This window comes from Octopus sinensis, unplaced genomic scaffold (assembly GCF_006345805.1).
Source record: "Octopus sinensis unplaced genomic scaffold, ASM634580v1 Contig18956, whole genome shotgun sequence".
Taxonomy (NCBI): domain Eukaryota; kingdom Metazoa; phylum Mollusca; class Cephalopoda; order Octopoda; family Octopodidae; genus Octopus; species Octopus sinensis.
Window position 1 is genome coordinate 184,660 of NW_021836132.1, and position 22,207 is coordinate 206,866.

Genomic DNA, 22,207 nt, shown 5'->3' on the forward strand with positions numbered 1-22,207 from the left:
CAAATTATTACCCCCCTCACAACCTAAACCAAATTAGCGTTCAGTATTCATTGATTTTACTTTTTCTATTAAGGTCTACTTATAAATTATTTTATGGGATTCAATGGAAAACTTAAGTTATTTCAATTTTAATTTTAAATCATGTTAAAATTTTAAATAATTTAATAAATATATTTGTTGATGATAGGCTTGTTAGGTGTCAAAGTTGCGTCTAGCGCTCGGGCGCGCGCTGCGCTCGCGACAAAATATATCCACCAAAAAAGACAATAAATTTAAAAAACGAGTATCGGGAAAATTCTTATGCCGTTTTGATTTGACGTCTTTAAAAATTCTTGTATTGTTGGTTTTTTTAGTATAAATGCTCTTTTTAATACTTTTCTTTTGAAATCCATTTTATATATGAATTTTATAAGAGTCTCAATTCAGTCTCTGGAATCGTATCTTATTCTTGATATCGTCGACCGAGAGAGCGAATGAGGTGGAGCGTCTTGAGGCCGAAGATCCACTAAGACTCCAATTGGGGTAAAAAGAAACGAAACCGTACTTGAGAATCTTGTGATTCTTGGCCAACCAGCCGATTACCTTTGTTCAACATAAACGTGTTGTACCCTTTACTTCTATGAAATAGATAAAAAGGGGTTTTCTTCGTGGAAGAATAAAAAATAATAATGTGATTCTAGAAAAATAAATAATTATTTTGTCTACCGGTCTACCAGGGCGAAGACCGTCTATGCCGCAACAACTACCGGTCGCCAGAGAATTAATGGCATCGAGGACTTCCTCTTTAGAGGCATGAGAGTTTGGAAGGTCAGAATGGGCGATAAGGGGCCGTTGGTCATCCGGAGGATTGGGGTGCTTCGTTTTTAGTTCTGCAAGAACTTGGGGAGTTATTTCGAGCGCCTTGGCATCGGATGCTAAGACACGGACAGCACCGGCAACATTTTCTTCCAATAGTTGGGCGTTAACACGTAAGCGGATGGAGTCGCGGTTGGTTGTCTCGTCGTTCTGTGGGGCGCGTGGCTGGTGTTTCTTGCTTTTATGTTGGGCCTTGGCGGGGACACCTAACAAACTGGAGAAATCCGAGGGGCATGACATATAGGCGGAGATATTGGCTTTAAATCGGGAGGAATTAGAAATGGAATGAATGTTATGCCCTTTGGGCTGCTTGGGGGTAGCCTCTTTAGGGAGGCCTAAGGTCATGGTTCCAACTTGATGGGTCGTTGCAAGTAAGTGCATTGTTAATAACGGAAGATAATGTGTCGGCCGCGAGAATCCGAACAGCCTTAGGAATTTTGACTGGGATAGAACGGACTCTTTTAGCTCGGGCAACCGACAAGAGGAAATCTTTTACAGATATAATGGGAATGATTGGATGGGAGAGATTGGAAATAGGCACAGCAGTAGAAAATGCCGGAGGCGAGGAAGGGCAAAGGGATGGCATGACAGTGGCAAGAGGAGCACGTGCAACCGTTTTTCCTCTGGTTGCTTAGCAAGTTGTACTCCATAAGCCAGTTTCAATGCAAAACGATGGCACCTGGTTAAGCTTTTGAGAATTCTGTCATTTTTTCCTTTGCTTAACTATGTGGTCGGCGTATGAACCACGACAGTTGACTATTACTCCCCCGTTCCAAAAACTTGGTAAAAAAGGAATCAAGCTGTCACAAGTATGTACGTAGGTTGCTAAATAAAACGTTTTTCAAAAGGCGTGATGAATCATTATATCTTTCGAGGAGTCTATCGTTGAATTTAATGAATGTCGACTTCATGAAGATTTTCAGAAGCATTCCTCCAAAGTTGGGGAGAAGATTTGCGACTGACTCATGACAGGAGTATTCACTGTCGGCACGGCCAACGAAATTCGTAGATTCAAATATGTCGCGAGCGCAGCGAGCGACCGAGCGCAGCGAGCGACCACTCAATTTCTAGATCCGATCAATCAAAAAATCTATAAATTGACAAATACCCAGGCTTGTATTTGGGATTAAATATATTCGATAACAAAAATTAAAATCGATGCCAAAGCAGAATGAGCTTTAAAACCGATTTCATAAATAAAAATAATATTTTAAAATTTATAATTGATATTTTAGAATAATGAGAAAAAATCTAAATGCTTCATAATTTATAAAAATGTCAAAACAAGAATCTTCTGAAGGAGCAAGCCTGTCTGCACAGTTCATTTTTGATTAGAAGACCTAATTTTAGAGATTAAAACGAAAAAATAGCAATGAGATCTGTCAAATTATTACCCCCCTCACAACCTAAACCAAATTAGCGTTCAGTATTCATTGATTTTACTTTTTCTATTAAGGTCTACTTATAAATTATTTTATGGGATTCAATGGAAAACTTAAGTTATTTCAATTTTAATTTTAAATCATGTTAAAATTTTAAATAATTTAATAAATATATTTGTTGATGATAGGCTTGTTAGGTGTCAAAGTTGCGTCTAGCGCTCGGGCGCGCGCTGCGCTCGCGACAAAATATATCCACCAAAAAGACAATAAATTTAAAAAACGAGTATCGGGAAAATTCTTATGCCGTTTTGATTTGACGTCTTTAAAAATTCTTGTATTGTTGGTTTTTTTAGTATAAATGCTCTTTTTAATACTTTTCTTTTTGAAATCCATTTTATATATGAATTTTATAAGAGTCTCAAATTCAGTCTCTGGAATCGTATCTTATTCTTGATATCGTCGACCGAGAGAGCGAATGAGGTGGAGCGTCTTGAGGCCGAAGATCCACTAAGACTCCAATTGGGGTAAAAAGAAACGAAACCGTACTTGAGAATCTTGTGATTCTTGGCCAACCAGCCGATTACCTTTGTTCAACATAAACGTGTTGTACCCTTTACTTCTATGAAATAGATAAAAAGGGGTTTTCTTCGTGGAAGAATAAAAAATAATAATGTGATTCTAGAAAAATAAATAATTATTTTGTCTACCGGTCTACCAGGGCGAAGACCGTCTATGCCGCAACAACTACCGGTCGCCAGAGAATTAATGGCATCGAGGACTTCCTCTTTAGAGGCATGAGAGTTTGGAAGGTCAGAATGGGCGATAAGGGGCCGTTGGTCATCCGGAGGATTGGGGTGCTTCGTTTTTAGTTCTGCAAGAACTTGGGGAGTTATTTCGAGCGCCTTGGCATCGGATGCTAAGACACGGACAGCACCGGCAACATTTCTTCCAATAGTTGGGCGTTAACACGTAAGCGGATGGAGTCGCGGTTGGTTGTCTCGTCGTTCTGTGGGGCGCGTGGCTGGTGTTTCTTGCTTTTATGTTGGGCCTTGGCGGGGACACCTAACAAACTGGAGAAATCCGAGGGGCATGACATATAGGCGGAGATATTGGCTTTAAATCGGGAGGAATTAGAAATGGAATGAATGTTATGCCCTTTGGGCTGCTTGGGGGTAGCCTCTTTAGGGAGGCCTAAGGTCATGGTTCCAACTTGATGGGTCGTTGCAAGTAAGTGCATTGTTAATAACGGAAGATAATGTGTCGGCCGCGAGAATCCGAACAGCCTTAGGAATTTTGACTGGGATAGAACGGACTCTTTTAGCTCGGGCAACCGACAAGAGGAAATCTTTTACAGATATAATGGGAATGATTGGATGGGAGAGATTGGAAATAGGCACAGCAGTAGAAAATGCCGGAGGCGAGGAAGGGGCAAGGGGATGGCATGACACTGGCAAGAGGAGCACGTGCAACCGTTTTTCCTCTGGTTGCTTAGCAAGTTGTACTCCATAAGCCAGTTTCAATGCAAAACGATGGCACCTGGTTAAGCTTTTGAGAATTCTGTCATTTTTTCATTTGCTTAACTATGTGGTCGGCGTATAAACCACGACAGTTGACTATTACTCCCCCGTTCCAAAAACTTGGTAAAAAAGGAATCAAGCTGTCACAAGTATGTACGTAGGTTGCTAAATAAAACGTTTTTCAAAAGGCGTGATGAATCATTATATCTTTCGAGGAGTCTATCGTTGAATTTAATGAATGTCGACTTCATGAAGATTTTCAGAAGCATTCCTCCAAAGTTGGGGAGAAGATTTGCGACTGACTCATGACAGGAGTATTCACTGTCGGCACGGCCAACGAAATTCGTAGATTCAAATATATCCACCAAAAAAGACAATAAATTTAAAAAAACGAGTATCGGGAAAATTCTCATGCCGTTTTGATTTGACGTCTTTAAAAATTCTTGTATTGTTGGTTTTTTTAGTATAAATGCTCTTTTTAATACTTTTCTTTTTGAAATCCATTTTATATATGAATTTTATAAGAGTCTCAAATTCAGTCTCTGGAATCGTATCTTATTCTTGATATCGTCGACCGAGAGAGCGAATGAGGTGGAGCGTCTTGAGGCCGAAGATCCACTAAGACTCCAATTGGGGTAAAAAGAAACGAAACCGTACTTGAGAATCTTGTGATTTTTGGCCAACCAACCGAGTAATTTTTAGATAATTTTTGTTCGGGAAGGTTTCTGAGAACGATTTCTGAGCTGATAGGAATGTCGGAAGGGCCAGATCAGAATAAGATCTCATGCCAAGGCCGTTCCAGCGCACAGGTATATAGATTCTGGGTCCAGTCGGGGTCGTCAAAAGCCAGATGGCAGAGTGAGTTCGTACCGAGCCTGAGAATATGGTCAAAGTCCAAAAAGTCATTTTATTCCATATAAAAATGAAACGATTAAAATAATATCTTCTCTAGCAATTTTGAATATTCTTTCTGAGTGATATCGTATTAAGTTTAAAAAAAGTTATTTGCGTTATTTGAATCAGAAATGTACTAGGATATAACCAAATAGATTTATAAGATGCTAAGAACCGTTCGACCTTCTCCTCCCCCCCCACGACTTTGGGAGGGGTGGCCTTCCAATTTCCCCCTCTCTTCTCTACATCTGGCTGGCGACGTGGAACCGAATCCGAGGCGATTCTCTTGTTATTCTACAACTGAATGTCAATGGAGTCCAAAGTAAGGTCTTGGAGATACGCTCCTTTTTATCCCGGCTAAAAGTGAACATTGCTCTCATCCAGGAGGCTAAACTCTCTGTGTCATTCTCAACACCACGGTTCCCTGGCTACACTGTACAGCGAAAAGACCGAACGAAAAGTCTTGGTGGAGGACTATTGACAATTGTTAAGGATGGACTTGTGTTAACCAATGTCACTACATTCGTATCCTCCCTATGTGAAGGCGACCCTATTTTGAAGCAAATCTCTATAGAAGTTCCTTTTTCATCCTTAAGACATTTTACATTGTGCAATGTATACATTGCATGACAAACTCAAGCAAACCGAAGTGGAAAAAATACATAAATATGATTTTAGGCTGGAGAATTACGAATACTTTACTGGGCATCTGTGAAGATTATTCCAATTGTGCTGACATGGGATGAAGTGGTTTTAACGTGTTACAAAGCCTTAGAAAAATTATCTGTTTAAGGCACGACAAGAACATAAATTTATGAACTTATGATGAAGAAGAGACTAGAAAGCATAGTGATGAAGCACAAACATGGCATTTATACGCCCCCGAAAGAATTCATTACAGCAACCAGCCAGTTGATTAAAATGACAAACCAATTTTGCAAAGACCCCTCAGATAAATTTATATTGACAAATTATAAATGACTCAGCAAATGAAAGTGGTAGTGCGTTGGTGGATAGTTCTCCCAAGAGGAAAAAAATTCTCAAGATCAGGATCAATTAATTAGTTAATTTCTCATTTTGGGTTTAGTTGTTGTTGATTAATAATATTTTTTTATCTTTCATTTTAAAACAGTTGATAAATAAATAAAAATTTTACAGTAACATGATGACTTTTACAAACCAATCAAAATAAAAAAAGTTTAAATTAACTAATTTTTCGGCTAAATGAATTTTAAACCAAAAATTACAAATTTACCAGTTTAAAACATTATTTAGAGTAGTATCCAATCAAGTAAACGCAAATACATCTGACCACCCTGAAAATCATATTTGTATAAGAAAATTTAAAATTTTAGTTTTATATTTCATATTTATAAACCGAAAACCCTAAAAAAATAACTCAATTTTTAGCCAAATTGTTTGTTTGGGTGATGCCTAAAGGAGTGATTGGTATAACTTGTTTTAGCATTTCTGGAATGGACTTGAAGTTTCCTTTCTTAGAAATTGTTGAATATTTACACTAGAGGCTATTTTTATGAATAGTGCAATTGTTTTCGCTTTTTGAACACTTTTTGCTTGTTTAGAAACTAGAATTTATTATTAAATCAACTAAATTAAGATAAATAGCAAAATTAACCACTAAACGTCGACTAATTAGTTATTATATATTGATTTGTTAAAACAGATTTCAACCTTAAAATTGCTATTCTTTTGCTCTAAAATAACAAATTAAAACAATTTAATTAAGCTTTTATAGATTTTTGACTTATAGTTAAGTAGAAGACGGCGGAGTTCGTCCTATCGCCGTAGAACTTACTCTTCTCGGTACGCCTCTATTCTCGTCCGGAATCCCATCTTTCCTCCGCGCTAAACTTCTTAATATGGAAAAATCATTCGATACTCTTAAATCCATCGACGCCCATGTGGCTTTCTTCCTACTGAAGAACTTTCTTGCCTTTCCTCGTTTGGAGTACGCACTTCGCACTTCTCCCTGTTTCCGATTCCCGGATGCAGTCGGAGAATTCGATTCGCTGCTCAGGAATACTCTCGTTCAAATCTCAAACGTACATTTTGACGAAATGGGCTGGAAACAGGCTATCCTGCCTATCAGGCACGGGGGTCTTGGATTCCAAGCCCCCTCGGTCCTCTCCTTGCCATGTTTTCTTTCCTCCTCTCACCGATGCATGCCTCTCGTAGTCCAGATCCTTCCTCCTCCCTCTGGATCGCTCACGGACTCAGAGCTTTCATACGGCACATCGTTGTGGACAGATTGCGGACTAAAAACTCCCGTTGACCTATGCCTTATGCGCGAATGGACGGAGATCAGCAGCTCTCAGTCTTTCCGGTACTTACTGTCTCACGGAGACCAACACCGGCGTGCTTGTCTGTTGTCTGGAGCATCTCCACGGACTGGCGCCTGGATCAACGCCTATCCTTCCCCCGCAGCTGGAACCTTCCTGGACCCAGACTGTTTAAGAATCGGAATATCTCTCCGACTCGGCTTGGACATTTGCCAGCCTCACCAATGCCGTTGCGGGGCTCATATAGACCGCAAAGGTCTACACCCGCTCTCCTGCCGCAAATGCCCTGGGAGGTTCCCCAGGCACGGACAGCTTAATTCCATAATAAAGCGTCTTCTCGAGGCAACCGGCATCCCGTGCCAGCTGGAGCCCTCTGGCCTTAACAGGGGCGATGGCAAGAGGCCGGACGGCGTCTCGCTCTTCCCGTTCAAGTGCGGCAAAGCGATCGTCTGGGACGCGACATGCTCTGACACTTTTGCGTCAACATGCCTTCTCGCGTCCGCGATCGAAGCTGGCACAGCGGCGAGGAGGGCAGAGACCCGGAAGAAAGACAAGTACGCCTCGCTCGCCGACAGATTCCTCTTTGTGCCTGTTTCAGTCGAAACATCAGGCACATTCGGCCCAGCCACGCTACGTTTTCTCACCGAGAGAGGCCGTCACCTCGGGAGGATTAGAAACGACCCCCGTGAGGTCAATCGGCTTTTTGAGCGCGTCTCAATAGCCGTACTCAGGGGGAACAGTTTCTCTATTCTCTCTGCGGCTAGTAGCTGACTTCTTGTTCCATTTTCTTTTCATTTGTAATAAACTATTAAGATTTTAAAAAAAAAAAAAAAAAAAAAAAAAAAAAAGTTAAGTAGAAATTCAATTACTCTCATGCTTGAAGATTTTTGAATAGAATGAATAGCTAAACAATCAATGTAAACCATGCAGTTTTCAAAAGTGGTAATAAAGTCGAAATTCAAAAACTAATCATTATTTAATCAATAATTTATTACCACAATTTAATATCTACAAAAATTATTGGCAAGAATTTGACCAATAGTTTAACCAATGAAAGAACTGAGTCAATTATTTACTATATAAATACTCTTTTAAGGAGTATCAACTGAGTTTTGTGCTAAGGAAGGACCCCTTCTAAATAAGGAATATTCAAAGTAAGCATTTTTCCAAGGAATGGCAACTTCCAAGTAAGAAATCTACTAAGGAATGAACTTTTAAAGTAAAAAATGATTTAAGAAATATTCATCCAAACTAAGAAACACTTCTAACTAAAGACTTTTACAAGGAATTGCCATCTTTAAATAATCACTCTGCTAAGCAATAACTCTAAAGTAAGCAAAAAACGACTACTTCCAAGTCTAAATAAAAAAATAAACTAAATTTTGTCTTAAAGTCATATAGTCGCTCAATCTGAAACTTTTTTACTTAGATACACTCATAAGTAAATACTACAAGTAAATAAAAGTAATCCAAAACATTATTAAAGAAAGATCAGTAAGGAAAAATTAACAAATTAAGCATTCAGCTGATCCATGGCAGCTTGGAACTGTTCTGGAGTAGCCTGGTATCCTCCCTCTACTTCTACAGCACCGGCATTCATCAATGCCTGAGAGACCATCTCGGCTGAAGCAGTCTCCGAGGTGTAGACTGCATCAGCAGGGGCCTGTCAAGTAAGGAAGGACAGACATTCACCTCAGGAGCAGTGCCAACTGAATAGACATTACCATCGACACAAACGTAAGCAACCATTCTCACAACATGACCACGCATAACTGTCTATTTATAGTCAAATTTTGCGTGGAATTTTCCGATGGAAATTTCCAAAGCTTTGATTATCTTTCAAGCGTAGCATTATTACTAAATAGGAAATATAGCGGAGAAATATTAAACTGGGAATATCACTATTAAATGTTCTAAATATTATTTTTTGACCACAATTTGCATATTTTGGGGTATTCTTATCAAATATGGCACATTTTTGAAGGCTTAATGAGTTTGCGCTGATAATAAAGGAAGATTTATATTACTTAATCAGGATTATTTTTCGTATTAAAATAACTTGATTAATCAATAAAAGAATTATCAACTTTTCTAAAAAAGTCTGTGACTTTGACCTTCACCTTGGATAAAAAACTTGGGAAGAAGTCACATCCTGCACTGGAAAACTACAAAATTCCGTTTTATTAGACTCAGAAAATCCTAGGAGTTACGTTTGATACTCACGTGCCCTCATGTCAACAATTTTGTAACAAAATGTGAAAATAAAACCAACTTTTTAAAATATCTCTGCAGCCTTTGGAAGTTTTAAAAACACCCATGCTCTCATATGAACGAATATAACTTAAACCCCTCTATAATCCCATTCCCTTATAATGCCACCCCGCTTATTTCGATTGTAGGAAAGAAAGTCAAGCGGAAAAAACGTCAAGTGGAAAAAAAGTCAAGTCCGTAAGCGGAAAAAAAGTCAAGTGGAAAAAAAGTCAAGTCGTCTTTGTTTACTTTATATTGTATCTTTTTCGCAATAATAGCAACTTTTAATTTTTAACAATTTTTTTCAATACTTGACTTTTTTTCCGCTTTACTTTTTTTCCATTTTTGAAATTTATTCCCTTATAAATTTTCGAAATTTAGCGCAAAACGGAAAAAAAGTCAAGTCCGTAATTTCGTTAACGAACTTGACTTATTTTCCGTCTTAAAATAATCGCTTTTCCTAAATCAATTTAAGAACTTCAAAGTAATAATAAAAGTGGCCTGACTTATTTGCTTAATCTTACGCCTTGATCTTAAATATTATGCATATTGTATCTTAAATATTATGGATGCCGCAAAAATAAGTGACAAAATGGAGATAATATCATCTAACAAAGGAGGAAAAAAAATTTGTTTCAAAGGTTATATGTATACAAGGCACTCGACAACAAAAAATTATATAATTTTTAATTGTGTTAAAAAGTCTTCGCAAGGATGCAGAGGAAGCTTAAGAACAGATCATAACTTTGAGTTTCCTAAAGAAGGAACCTCTCACAATCACGAATTAGACGAAACTCAAATAAAACTAACGAAGTTGTGCAACAAGGCAAAACTTCTTGCAAAAAAGAGCCAAGAGAATCCCTTACAAATCTATTCAAATGTTGTTTCTCAATGTGATACATCATCCAGAATTATTCTCCCTTCTGCAGATTCTTTCAAGCGAACAATAAGAAATCAACGCTTGTCTCTACATATTCCAAAAAATATTCTAGATCTAGAAGATATTCCATCATTTTTAACTTCAACTCTTGGTCCGGATTCAGAAAACTTTTTAATTTATGATAATCAAAGAAGAAACGATAGACTTTTAATATTCAGCACCAATACTAATTTAACGTTATTGGCAAATTCCAAAGTATGGTATATGGATGGAAATTTCTCTATGGCACCATGCATATTCAAGCAAATATATTTTATCAGAATTGAGTTCAATTCCAGTCCAATTACAGTTATTTATGGAATATTACCTTCTAAATCAAGAAAGATTTACGAAGAATTTTTTGAGACTATTCAAAATGCAATTCATAATTTGAATTTGGAATTTTGTCTTGAAACTATTATGGCAGACTTTGAAGATTCGGTATTTCGAGCTGTCCTTGCAGTATTTGGGAGACGAATACATATTAGAGGATGTTATTATCATCTAAGGCAGTCAACCTGGAGAAAAATTCAAGAATTGCATTTAGTAAAAGAATATAAAGAAAATATTAACTTCAACATTTTTTGCGCTATGATAGACGCTCTTGCGTTTTTGCCCATTCAAGATCTGGAAGAAGGAATAGAATTCCTAATAGATAATATACCAAAAGATGTTCCAGATTCAAAATATATAGTAGATTATTTTGATCGAACATATGTTCGTGGTTATTATCGTTGCTTAAATAAACAAGAAAACCCTTTATCTGTTAGAATACAGCACATTTCTCCATTGTTCCCTCCAATTTTATGGAATGTGTATGAAGCCACGCTCAATAATGATCAAAGAACAAACAACTATTGTGAAGGATGGAACAATAAATTATACAATTTGACGGGATATCGTCATCCATCGATATGGAATATTATATCTTCTTTTCAAAAAGAAGAAAAAATGACGAAAACAATTATTGACCAGGATTCCATCGGAAGAAAAATTACGACAAGAAAAAACAAGAGTACACTCGATCGACAACAAAGGCTGCTAAATATATGTCTGGATCGCCAAAACAGAAAAAAGACAATAGGAGAAACCCTACAAGCAATTGCATGGAATATTAAATATTCTTTTGATTCGAATTAAATAATCCTTTCATCACGTTTAATAAAAATCTTTTTTAAATATTTAAAAATTTTTAAAAATAAAGAAAATCTGGACTACTCTAAGAATTTTTGTAAAATTTATGTGATTTATTTTCCGGAAGAAATGAAACAGAATAGATAAAACAAAGGAAGCGAACTATTTCGGCAGGCGAGAAGCTAACGCGAACGAAAAAAAGTTTGCGCATACAATTGCAAGTGATATCAGTTTTAAAAAACCGATATTCTGAACCAAGCTTTTAAAATTTATTTTCACAACGTGTTGCTTAGCTGTGGCAGAACATTTAAATGAAATTACAGTCCGTAATTTCGTTAACGAACTTGACTTTTTTTCCGTTTTGCGCTAAATTTCGAAAATTTATAAGGGAATAAATTTCAAAAATGGAAAAAAAAAAGCGGAAAAAAAGTCAAGTATTGAAAAAATTTGTTAAAAATTAAAAGTTGCTATTATTGCGAAAAAGATACAATATAAAGTAAACAAAGACGACTTGACTTTTTTTCCACTTGACTTTTTTTCCGCTTACGGACTTGACTTTTTTAATCGACTGGGGTTCTAAGTCGCTAAGCGGAGTATCCACTTTCCGTTTGAAGATTAACTTCATAGCATATCTTTTTGTTTTGTCAAAAATGTCAATAATCCGTTGCTTTTTGTCGGAGAACATTAAACTTTCACATCTATAAGAGTCCTGGTTTGATTACACTCTTGTGAATATAGACAATCTTATCGGTATTCAGGTCAAAGTAAATCAAACTCTTCAGGATTCTTGTTGCCTTTTTTTCTTCGATATGCATCTATTGATCCTTTCCCCACAGTTGTCAAAAACCATTTTAAGATCAAGATTCCGAGTCTGAACAAATTCTAATACACTTCTCTGATGCCAAGGAAAAACCCTTTTCACGCATCAGTTTTTAATTATCAAACTAGTTATCAAATTAAAACTCTTTAATTATCAAATTAAGACCCTTTTCACGCGTTGTAAATCAACCAATCTTCAAGACATGTTTGTTATAAGCACATCAGTCTCGTCATTTGATTTACCTTTCTTCTTATTTCTTCATGGACTTGGAAAAGACAGTCACCACCTGTTTGTCCAGGCATGATATGCGGTGTTGACTTTGACATTCTCAATTTTAACTTCTCATTTCCATAAATTATGCCAGAAATGCCCGAATAAATACAAAATAAGTGACTATCTTGTTTGTCGAAACGGAGATAGACTTGTTCGAGGGAATCACTATAGAAATAGATAGAGAGTTATATAAAATTGGAGATATTTCTGCCTTTCAAAATCAAATTCTTTCCGCATTTTGCAGTAATGAGGGCACGACTTGGCAAATTTAGAGCTATGATTTTTAATCTTCGATAAGTTTAGTTTTATTTTTATGAGGTTTTATGATTTAAGAAAAAAAGTCGTGTTGTGACGAAGTGCAATCAAGGAAAATACCATCAGAAGTATATTCGAGAGTCTTCATTGATTGTATTTAGTTCCCAACTGATATTAACAATACCACTTGGAAGAATACTTTTTCAACATGTGTTTTTGAGTTTTTGGATTTCTAATCTAATAGAATCGGTCGAATGTTATTCTATTAATCGTAATGAGATGTATGATCATTTATTAATGTCTTGTTACTAACCTGGTAAATTAAAAATGTTAAAAATCTGACCATTCTTGCCCGATTATTTCTAATTCGATGTTTTTCAGATTGTTCATTTCTTATTTCCTCATTAAGATGCCTGGATTCTTCTATTCATTTGCCAATAAAATCGAGAGTTTACGATTTGAAATTCCACAATTCGGTCATTTTTAGCCTTCTTGTTAATTTTTGTGCCTGATTTATGGTGTAGGCAAACAAACACCACTCGACCAGGGACCTCATCCTCGCTTGGTAATCTTTCTACGACCCCACACAAGATCCAACCGGACGGGAGGCTGTTTTTGACGGGGCATTTGCAGACCGACAGAAGTTCAGCTTGATAAGGTCTTTTAGAGGAGCTGGATAGGGGCGTTCATTATCGTGTAATCAACGATCGGTTAATCTGTGGGCCCTTTGTTGAACCTTATCGATTCGCCTCCTGTTGGAGAACGATAACCGGAGATTCCAGATGATTTTAGGCTAGATATTGAGGAGGATTTGTCCAATTAATTCTATTTAATTATGAAAATATTTAAGGAATGAATTTTTTAAATAATTAATAAATTCTTGTCCTACTAACCTATTTACTGTGGTGAGTTTTCTCCATAAATGTCAGTAAAACATTGACTTCCCTATTACAATCTGAGGGTAATCAGATATTCTCTGGGGTTTTAAGATTAAGTATTAAAACATTTTTAACATTTAAAATTAAAGTTATCTTTATTAGTAATCGAAGGAAAGGTTAAAAGTTTTATTAGCTATTTTAACTATAGAAGTGCCTGAATTATATAACTCCCAGTAAGTCCGAGTATAAAGCCAAGCATTCTATTACTAGCTACGTTTGTCGGTTTCTTTGTTGTATTTGTTGCTGCAGTCGTTGGTAAAATGACCGGATGTCGTGACATGCAATCATTAAGTGCAGTTCTTATGTCCTCAATGTTCTTTTGTATTGTACTTTCATCAATTATGAAAAAACATTCCGCCATATAAAGGTACCACTCTTCAAAACACATGGACAATTGTTTTTTGTCGTTGCGTCTATAAGAGTTCAAAATCCTACAAACTTTTTGGCAAGATTTATAGGTTCTAATGTACTTTCATCAACTCCAAATGATAGTAACAAATAATAAATGCTTTCCCTGGATATATAATCCTCAAATAGGTAATAAAATTAATACAATATTAGTTGGAAATTCAATATCAGCATACGTAAAATCCGTTGCAGATCCCGATTCTGAAGTTCCACTAATCATTAGCTTAGTTGAAATTTATACTATTCTATTTTGATGTCCAATTTTTTATCGTTGTTTTTTAATACTAGCGATATGTTGTCTATAATTAATTTAGTCATCTTAAAAATCTTACACGTATTTATCTGCTCGAAGCCTAGTTTGGTTCCCTTTAAAATTATATTTAAAATTTATCTCACTTGTCGTTTTCTTATTTTATGGTCTGTAAAGACTCTGGCTTTTCTTTTTGTATTAGCTGGAGTAGTGAATATCCCAAGTTTAAATAAAAATTGTTGCATTTTTGGTTTAAGCGAAGATATATGATTATTATATTCTATCAACGTATTAAAATACTCAATTACTTTGAAGGTCACTTTCACTAGCTAATCCAGCGACATTTATATTTAAAAATTTGGTAAATATATAAATTAGTGATTTAGGTTCGTTATCCTGGAATTAATTTTATTAAGTTTTTACATATTCGATTGGGGGAAAAAGACCATTAATCTCCATATTGATCACCCTATCAAATGTTCTAATTGAATTAAACAGTCAGATTTACAGATCTAATTTCAGTTTCATTGTTTTTTCGCCCGCGTTTTTTGTAAAAAACATTTCCATTTTGTTTAACTTATCGGTTTCTTGATTGAACACATTTGGAATAAAGAGAAGTGAGATTACGAACATGACTCGCCACTGACTGCAGAAACTCAATTTATATTGCAATAAGAACGCAATTTAATTAAAATTCTTGACATAATTTCTTAATAAATCATTTGATTTGTTATACTGAAACATATATAAACATCAGTTTAAAACTATCAAAACCTTTTATTAACAATTAAATTTTATAAGTTCAAACTAAAATCTTCTTTAAGAAACAGTCGATAAATATCTTTTAATAAAGTCTGTCAAATTCAAAAATGCAGGAATTTTAAATTTCTTGGTAAAATATTTATGTTATATCCGAATATTTTTTAATTTGATTGTTATCTAAAAACTGAGATTTTGTCAAAAAAATTAACACCAAACTAAATTTAATAATTTATTTAATGTACAAAAAGCACAAAGCACAAAAAACCAGGCTTTTACAGGCCACTCGTCCTACTCTGTTTCATGTTGAAGGTTCTAGAAAAAGTTGTATTCTGGAAGATAAAATATATCTCCACTACATATCATTTTAACACGGTTTTAAAAAAGCGACATCTACTCTGACACATCTATTTACTTTGAATAACTTTATTCAGCTTAAATTATCTCCATTAAAAAACCCTGCTCTGTATCAAGAAAACTCCTTATTCAGAAGATATTCATTTCATAAAGCCCTGCCAATCAAGCTGCGGCTATCAATCTTCTTTGGAGGTCGAAGAGGTCATGTTTGTAGGCGATAATCAACTTTAAACTCACCCATTCTCTCAAAAAAATTTAAAAAGTTTTCCAGTATTTTTCCGAACTGTTTAATTACCTCATTGCTGATCTGCCTTTCAAAATTTGAATATATTAAATAACTATATCACTGCTAATCGTGTATCAAGCTGTCTAAAAAAGTCGGCGACTTCTCTTTTCATCTCGGATAAACGAATTAAGAGAAGTCAGTGTTTTACATTGGACAATAATGAAATCTTGTTTGCTAAACTTTAAAGATCCTTGGAGTTACGTTTGATACTTATGTGCTTCTCCCTTCACGTTATTTTTAGTCCTCTTTTTGATTTTTATGTGTCTGATTTATGGAGTAGGTGATTTTAGGATAGATATTGAGGAGGATTTGTCCAATTAATTCTATTTAATTAGGAAATTATTTAAGGAATGCATTGCTAAAATAATTAATAAATTCTTGTCCTACTAACGGTTACTAACCTACTTACTGTGCTTTCTCTTATGTCAGTAAAACTTATCCATTGACTTCCTTATGGTGTCATACAATCTGAGGCTAGTCAGATATACTTTCGGACTTTATGATTAAGTATTGGAATATTTTTTCAGCATTATCACATTTGGAATCTATAACAGTAGTCGTATATTATAAAAATTAAAGTTAACTTTATTTGTAATCAAAGGAAAATTTAAGTCTTATTAGTGTAGTTAGTAATTTTAACTAAACAAGTCCCTAAATTATCCAACTCACGATAATTCCCTTCATGAATCTTAAAATTCAATTACTGGCAAATTTTATAAGTGTCAGTGATTTTTTAGTCGTTTTAGTCGTTGTTGCCAATTTTATAGGTGTTTTTGATGCTGTAGTTGTTGTATTGACCAGATTAAGTGACATGCAACTATCAAGTTCATTTATCATGTTCGAAAAATCAAATTTTATTGAGTAACGGTCTCTGCAGCAAAGATGTCCGCACAGGTTACATCCCATATGAAACACTTCCCTTCGCTAAATAGGAAGACCTTCATTCCGTCCGCACGATTGCAGTCCCCGCGATTAAAACCAGTGGGCTCTAGAACCGACGAAAAGCCTGCGGCATTAAGACCCTGTCTGACAACGTTGTTCAAACTGGAATATCTTGGGATACGTCCAGCTCTTGGCCTGTAGGAAAGAGAGTCAGAGTCTGTGGGGGTGGAAAAGACGGATTCCTAGTCAAATTACTGAGTTGAACTGACTCCTCATCCAAGAGTAAACCGGCTAAGGATAATGGACGGCATTTAACTAGTCTCCTGAGTGTGGTTGCTTGGTTGCGTTTATTGAGGCGAGTTTTATTTGATCTGTGCTTGTTTTCAGGGATTTCACGATTTCTTTACACGGAATAGAATCCAAACTTTTTTGAAAATGATCCAGCTTGGGGATGGCAAAACTAGATGTAGTCTAAATTTCAATGGCAGAAGAAAATTCAGTCAGTTCGAAATGTTCAGGAAAGGGAAAAAGAACAGAATTGACAAAATTTCTCATTGCCGAGAGCGAAGATAGGTAGCAAGGCAGAGAAATGTCAATACACGAGCGGATATCAATACAACTAAATCGTAGAGGTAACATTGCACGAGTAAGTTTGTCTCTAGATAAGTTAATATTGAGTAACTTCTCGACAGACTTCCAGATAATCAAATCCAGGTCAAACAACAGGTCGGGTTCCCGGAAACACGAGGATGAAAAGAATAAGTAGGTGAGACGCGAGATACAAAGATAGTTTTTAATGAGGAATATACCCACGTGTGCATCGAGGTCGGAGATTCGTTCCAGGGTCAGGACTAACTCACGTTTCTTATTCGTGATAGCAGTAGATATCTTTCCATCGGAGATTGGCGAACCAATGATAATCAGATCTTTCAAACATGTCGATCTTGGACCGACAACCTTCTCAAAAAGGGTTGCGAAGGCTCGAGAGAGTGGTCGAGGAAAGCAGAGTGAACTCAGACTTGAAACTATTGAGGGAAAGCCCGAAATAATATCGACAATATCTTTCTGTATGGACACAAGCAAACCACCCAAGGTGATATCAAGATACCAGAAATTGAGCGGGTTTAACAGTCTTCGGAAAATATTAGAGGCCCTAGTGGATCCCCTGCTGAATCCCACACGCTGAGATTAGCACATTTTTCTCAAATAAAAGATTTGAGTAGCACGCGTAAGATGAATGAACAATCGGATAGACAAACTGACGTGGCAGCAAATGAGAGCTCAGATCAGGGAGAACATTTCTAAGAATGATTTTTGCAACGAGCATCCTGAATGTGTTACCCAAAAGATGGATATGATTTCCCAATTGCTTTTATTTAGGGCTGTTAAGCTTACCGAAAACAATAAATCGCGTGCAAAAATGGGATTTGCCAGAAATAATTCTGCGACAAGTTCTTTAGGTGTATTTGGGGAAACAATGTGAGCAGATTTAATCACTTGAGGGGTGTCGAATGTTAGCTGAAGCAAAAAGATATTTCGACTGAAAAGAATTCAGAATAAACCGTCAGTGATGTTGTAGTCGTTTTAGTTGTTGTTTCCAATTTTATAGGTCTCAGTGAATTTTTTGGCTTTGTTTCTGTAATGACCAAAACAATTTCAATTTTATAATTTGCAAGCTCAATTTTATAATTTGCAATTTCAATTTTATAATTTGCAATTTCAATTTTATAATTTGCAATTTTAATTTTATAATTCGCAAGTTCAATTTTATAATTCCCAATTTAACTAATCGAAAACGTATAGAATTAGAGAAAAAAAGGAAAATGAGGGTTATTTTTAAAATTGGACGTTCTGCATTTGAATTGCACCTGTAGGTTCGCGCTGAATATTCGGTATAAATGCAACACATTTTTGAACAGTTATTAGTCCAATGTTTCAACAATATTTTCAAGACACTGTAAGGGATATTCTTTTTGCTTTAAGTCTGTTTGATTATTTTCTAAAATAAATAGAAGATGACTTGATAAATATTTTTTCACTCCTGTCTTTAAAATTGACCATGCATTTTTAATAGGATTGAGCATAGAAGTATATGGCGCCAATCGAAGAATTGGAGCATTATATTCAATTTAATGAATAAAATAATGAAATCTCGATGTATGACCTTTTGATGTCTTTTTCTATTTCTTTTTTTGGGGGAAACGACCATTTCGGATCCAATAATAGGGTGTTGAGCTTTTTACAGCCAAAGTTTTCGCTAAATTTTTCCAATCCCCTCCAGATTCATTTTTACTTTGGATCAAAAAATTTAATTAAATAAGGCATATTTCATAATTAAGGTAGACATCAATAAAACCAACAAATTAAATGTTGACTTTTATTGATTATGTTTTAATTAATTAAATAATTTATTCGAATTTAAATCGGAATAAAATAATGAATTTTGAATTTGGGTCTTGTACCTTTGTTGTTGGTTTGTCGATTTCATCAAAATTATATTTTTTAATTAATATATAAAAGAATGAACAAATTCAAAGACTTTGTCAACGACGCCAAGAAAGCTGTGGTCAGTTCCTCAGGTCCAGTCAGCCAGGCATTCCAGGTAACCCACACTACTGAATACTAAGAAAACCGGCGAATTTCTTGGAAAAGTCGACAAAACCCAATACGACCCAAATTTTGAACAACTTTATGACAAATGTACACAAATAAGAAAGGCCATCAAGCTCATCATGCTCGACATACACCCAAGTACTCTCATTGGTCACACAGATTTCCTACAAACCTCCCTTTTGCCCTCTGGAAAGACCGAGGCCAGAATAAACCACCAAACTCTCGGCCAAAGTTTCATCCAGGCATCACGATTGACTAATTTCCCGCCATTTTCTACAATTGGCGCGGAAATTGGACTGGGAGAACTGAGTTTGGGAGAGAATGAGATTTTATTCCTGCAAAAAATGGAGGGAAATTTCTACGCAAAACTGGAGGCTAACACACGGCTTTACGAGGACATTGAGGTCCGTACTTTTCTCCCACGTGGTTTAGAGAGCGCGAAAAAAACTGGAGGATCGTCGAGTGGCTTACGACGCCTGTCGAAATTCCAACAGCAAAAACCGACTTGTGGAATTGGAAGCGGCAAAAGTCGAATTTGATAAAAGTTTTGACCAAATTTCTCAACTTTTGGAGACTTTTTGGTCAAAAAAGGTTGATTTTGACAAATATGGACAATCAGGACAAGCTGGAGGAGGCTTTCTGTGAACTAGTACAGGCACAGTATAATTACCACGAGGAGTCTGCCCGGTGTTTAGAATCCCTGTTGTCTAAGATTAAATAGTTGGTGGCCTGTTGGAGTTGATTAGTAGTCAGGAGTCGGATTTTGTCTACAGTTCTGAGCCTACGTGGGTTCAGGTGGTTTTTGACTATGAGGCGGCAAACATCAAAGAGATGACAATTCGAGTGGGTGATCTTGTTAAGGCTGATTCGTTGGTTCCTGAGGATAATATGGTGACTGTACGGAGGGGGAGTAGTGTGGGGATTGTTCCACTTTCTTGTTTAAAACCGGTTTAATTATAATAATTATATTTATTTAATTAAATTAATTTGTTATTATTTTATAATAAATATTTCTAAGTCGGTCTTCGACTTCTCCGATGTGTGGACGAAGGCAGGGATCAGTGTTCCAACAATCGTTCATCAAGTCCCACCAGTCTTGGTCAAAAAATGAAAGTCGTTCAGGTCTTTGACCTAAGAAGTGCTAGTCATAGTCATTAGTGCATCTACCTTTCCCAACCATGTTCCATAGTTCATGTACAGAGTTGTACTGCTGATACACATGGGGCATTGTACAATTCCCAGAACAGAGATACCTGAATAGATTTAAAAAACTAACCAAAAAAGAATCCCAAATGCAAATATGTCTACTCTCCTGTCGTATTTTCCACTGAGTAATTCAGGGGACATGTGGATAGGGGTCCCCACCACGGTCCCCGATATCATTGAGACAGGTTTACAGAATCCCATGTCAGTCAATTTTGCATGAAAATTACAATCCAGCAAAAAACTAGCAAAAAAATGTCCAACCATAATATTGCTTAGTTTGATGTCTCTGTGGATGTGTCCCTGTCCGTGGATGAAGCGGATTCCCTCGACCACCTCCAGGGCGATCCCCATTCTGTGGTGTAATGGCCCAATGGGGGACCTCAGTTGTAGTGGCATTTGTTTTTTAAGGGCATGGCATAAATCCATGTCGTATTTCTTATAAAATATGTGAATTGTAGTCGACATGTCATCCTCGTGCATGACTGTGCCCAACACGGACACCACACGGTCGTTTTTGGGTAGAATTCTGTCAGAGGAGTTAGGGAGATTAACCTTGCGTAGTATATTTCCAGAGATACGTCAGAAATGTGTCGATCGTCTGGGGGAACTAAGGTTTTTACAGCACAGGACTCGAATTCTCCCCATTTTTCACAAAAGTAGACAACTCCATATTGTCCTCGGCCAAGTTCCCGTGATAGACGACCCCTGCCTGTTTAATAGTGTGCTAATAGTCCACCTCGGATAGCCTGATCTCGCGTGGAAGTGCTTTTTAGGTGGAGGAGGCTGAGTTTAGGGACTAAAAATTTGTTGATTTTTTTCCAAAATTTGGAATGTTTTTCAGCCTGTCCGCGATATTGTGATTCCATTGATTGGATGTGGTAGAGAAAGGTTTCGTGAGACGAGACAAGTCGACAACAAAAATCTCGACACACTTTTTGCACAATTTTGCGTGGACTGACTTGCTTTAGCAACTTTTCTGTCATTTTTTGTAGCCAAATTTCATCTACCCAAGTCGGGTTTAACCACCAAGAAATTTTCCAAAAAAACTAAAAAAATTTTAAAGCCAAAAAAAACAACTTTGACTATCTTTTCAGTAAGCCAATTTGAAAATGGCGAACAATCCACTCCAACGTCCAACTCATAACATAAATTGACAATCTTAGTTGATAAGTAACATCAAACTTGATTCAAAGCAGAGATCGAGGACGAAGAATGTCCACAGTCCTGTCTTAGATTCATAATCGACCTCTCAATCGTATCTACTCTCACAAAAAACTCAAAAACCAATGCAATTTCGATTGAGAGTTGTCATATGGTCTTTAATGCAGCATCGTGTCATCATTCCCAACTCCTTAGCCATAAGTTGAATGATTTGGTCCACCAAGTCCCCAGCCTGTCTGTGTCCCACCAGACTGTTAACTTGCTTCACTAAAATATTGACAGTCCAAAATACCCTCCATAATTTTTTGGGTGATTTTTTGAGTGATTGAATCTCGATTTTGTGCGATGACCCGATCGACAGATTTGACGAGTTCTGACCAAGATTTGTCGACCTGTCTGAGTAGTATGTTGTACAAATCCGCCTCCTTATCCTTCACATAAGCAAATCTCTTAGGCGTGAGTGACATGCTGTGTGTGAGCAGATAGGCAACACTCGTAAAACAGCGTAGACAACTATGACTAAGACAAAGATGGACACCGGTCTTGAATTGCTGATAACTCGTGGGCTAATTTGGCCAGTCTTAGACTCAAACAGTGTTCGACGTAGTATTTAATCACACGTTTGATTTTTTGTGGATGTGTCACATCTGTCCAATGACACATCGAGACTATCGAATTATCCTCCCAACAGGACTCCACACTCCGGTTGGTTGGAAGCTCAGTAATGTTAAAACTTAAAAAAAAAAGT

General features: G+C 36.4%; 1 protein-coding gene across 1 annotated transcript; it reads right to left on the reverse strand.

Annotated features, from left to right (window-relative positions):
* Positions 1-19,948: 19,948 nt before the first annotated feature.
* On the reverse strand, positions 19,949-20,993 carry LOC118761982 (dual serine/threonine and tyrosine protein kinase-like; the record flags this gene model as incomplete). Its single annotated transcript, XM_036500176.1, has 5 exons — positions 19,949-20,026; positions 20,123-20,223; positions 20,260-20,338; positions 20,371-20,650; positions 20,683-20,993. Coding segments are annotated over 5 exons (849 nt in total), but the record flags the coding sequence as incomplete, so codon positions are not given.
* Positions 20,994-22,207: the final 1,214 nt, after the last annotated feature.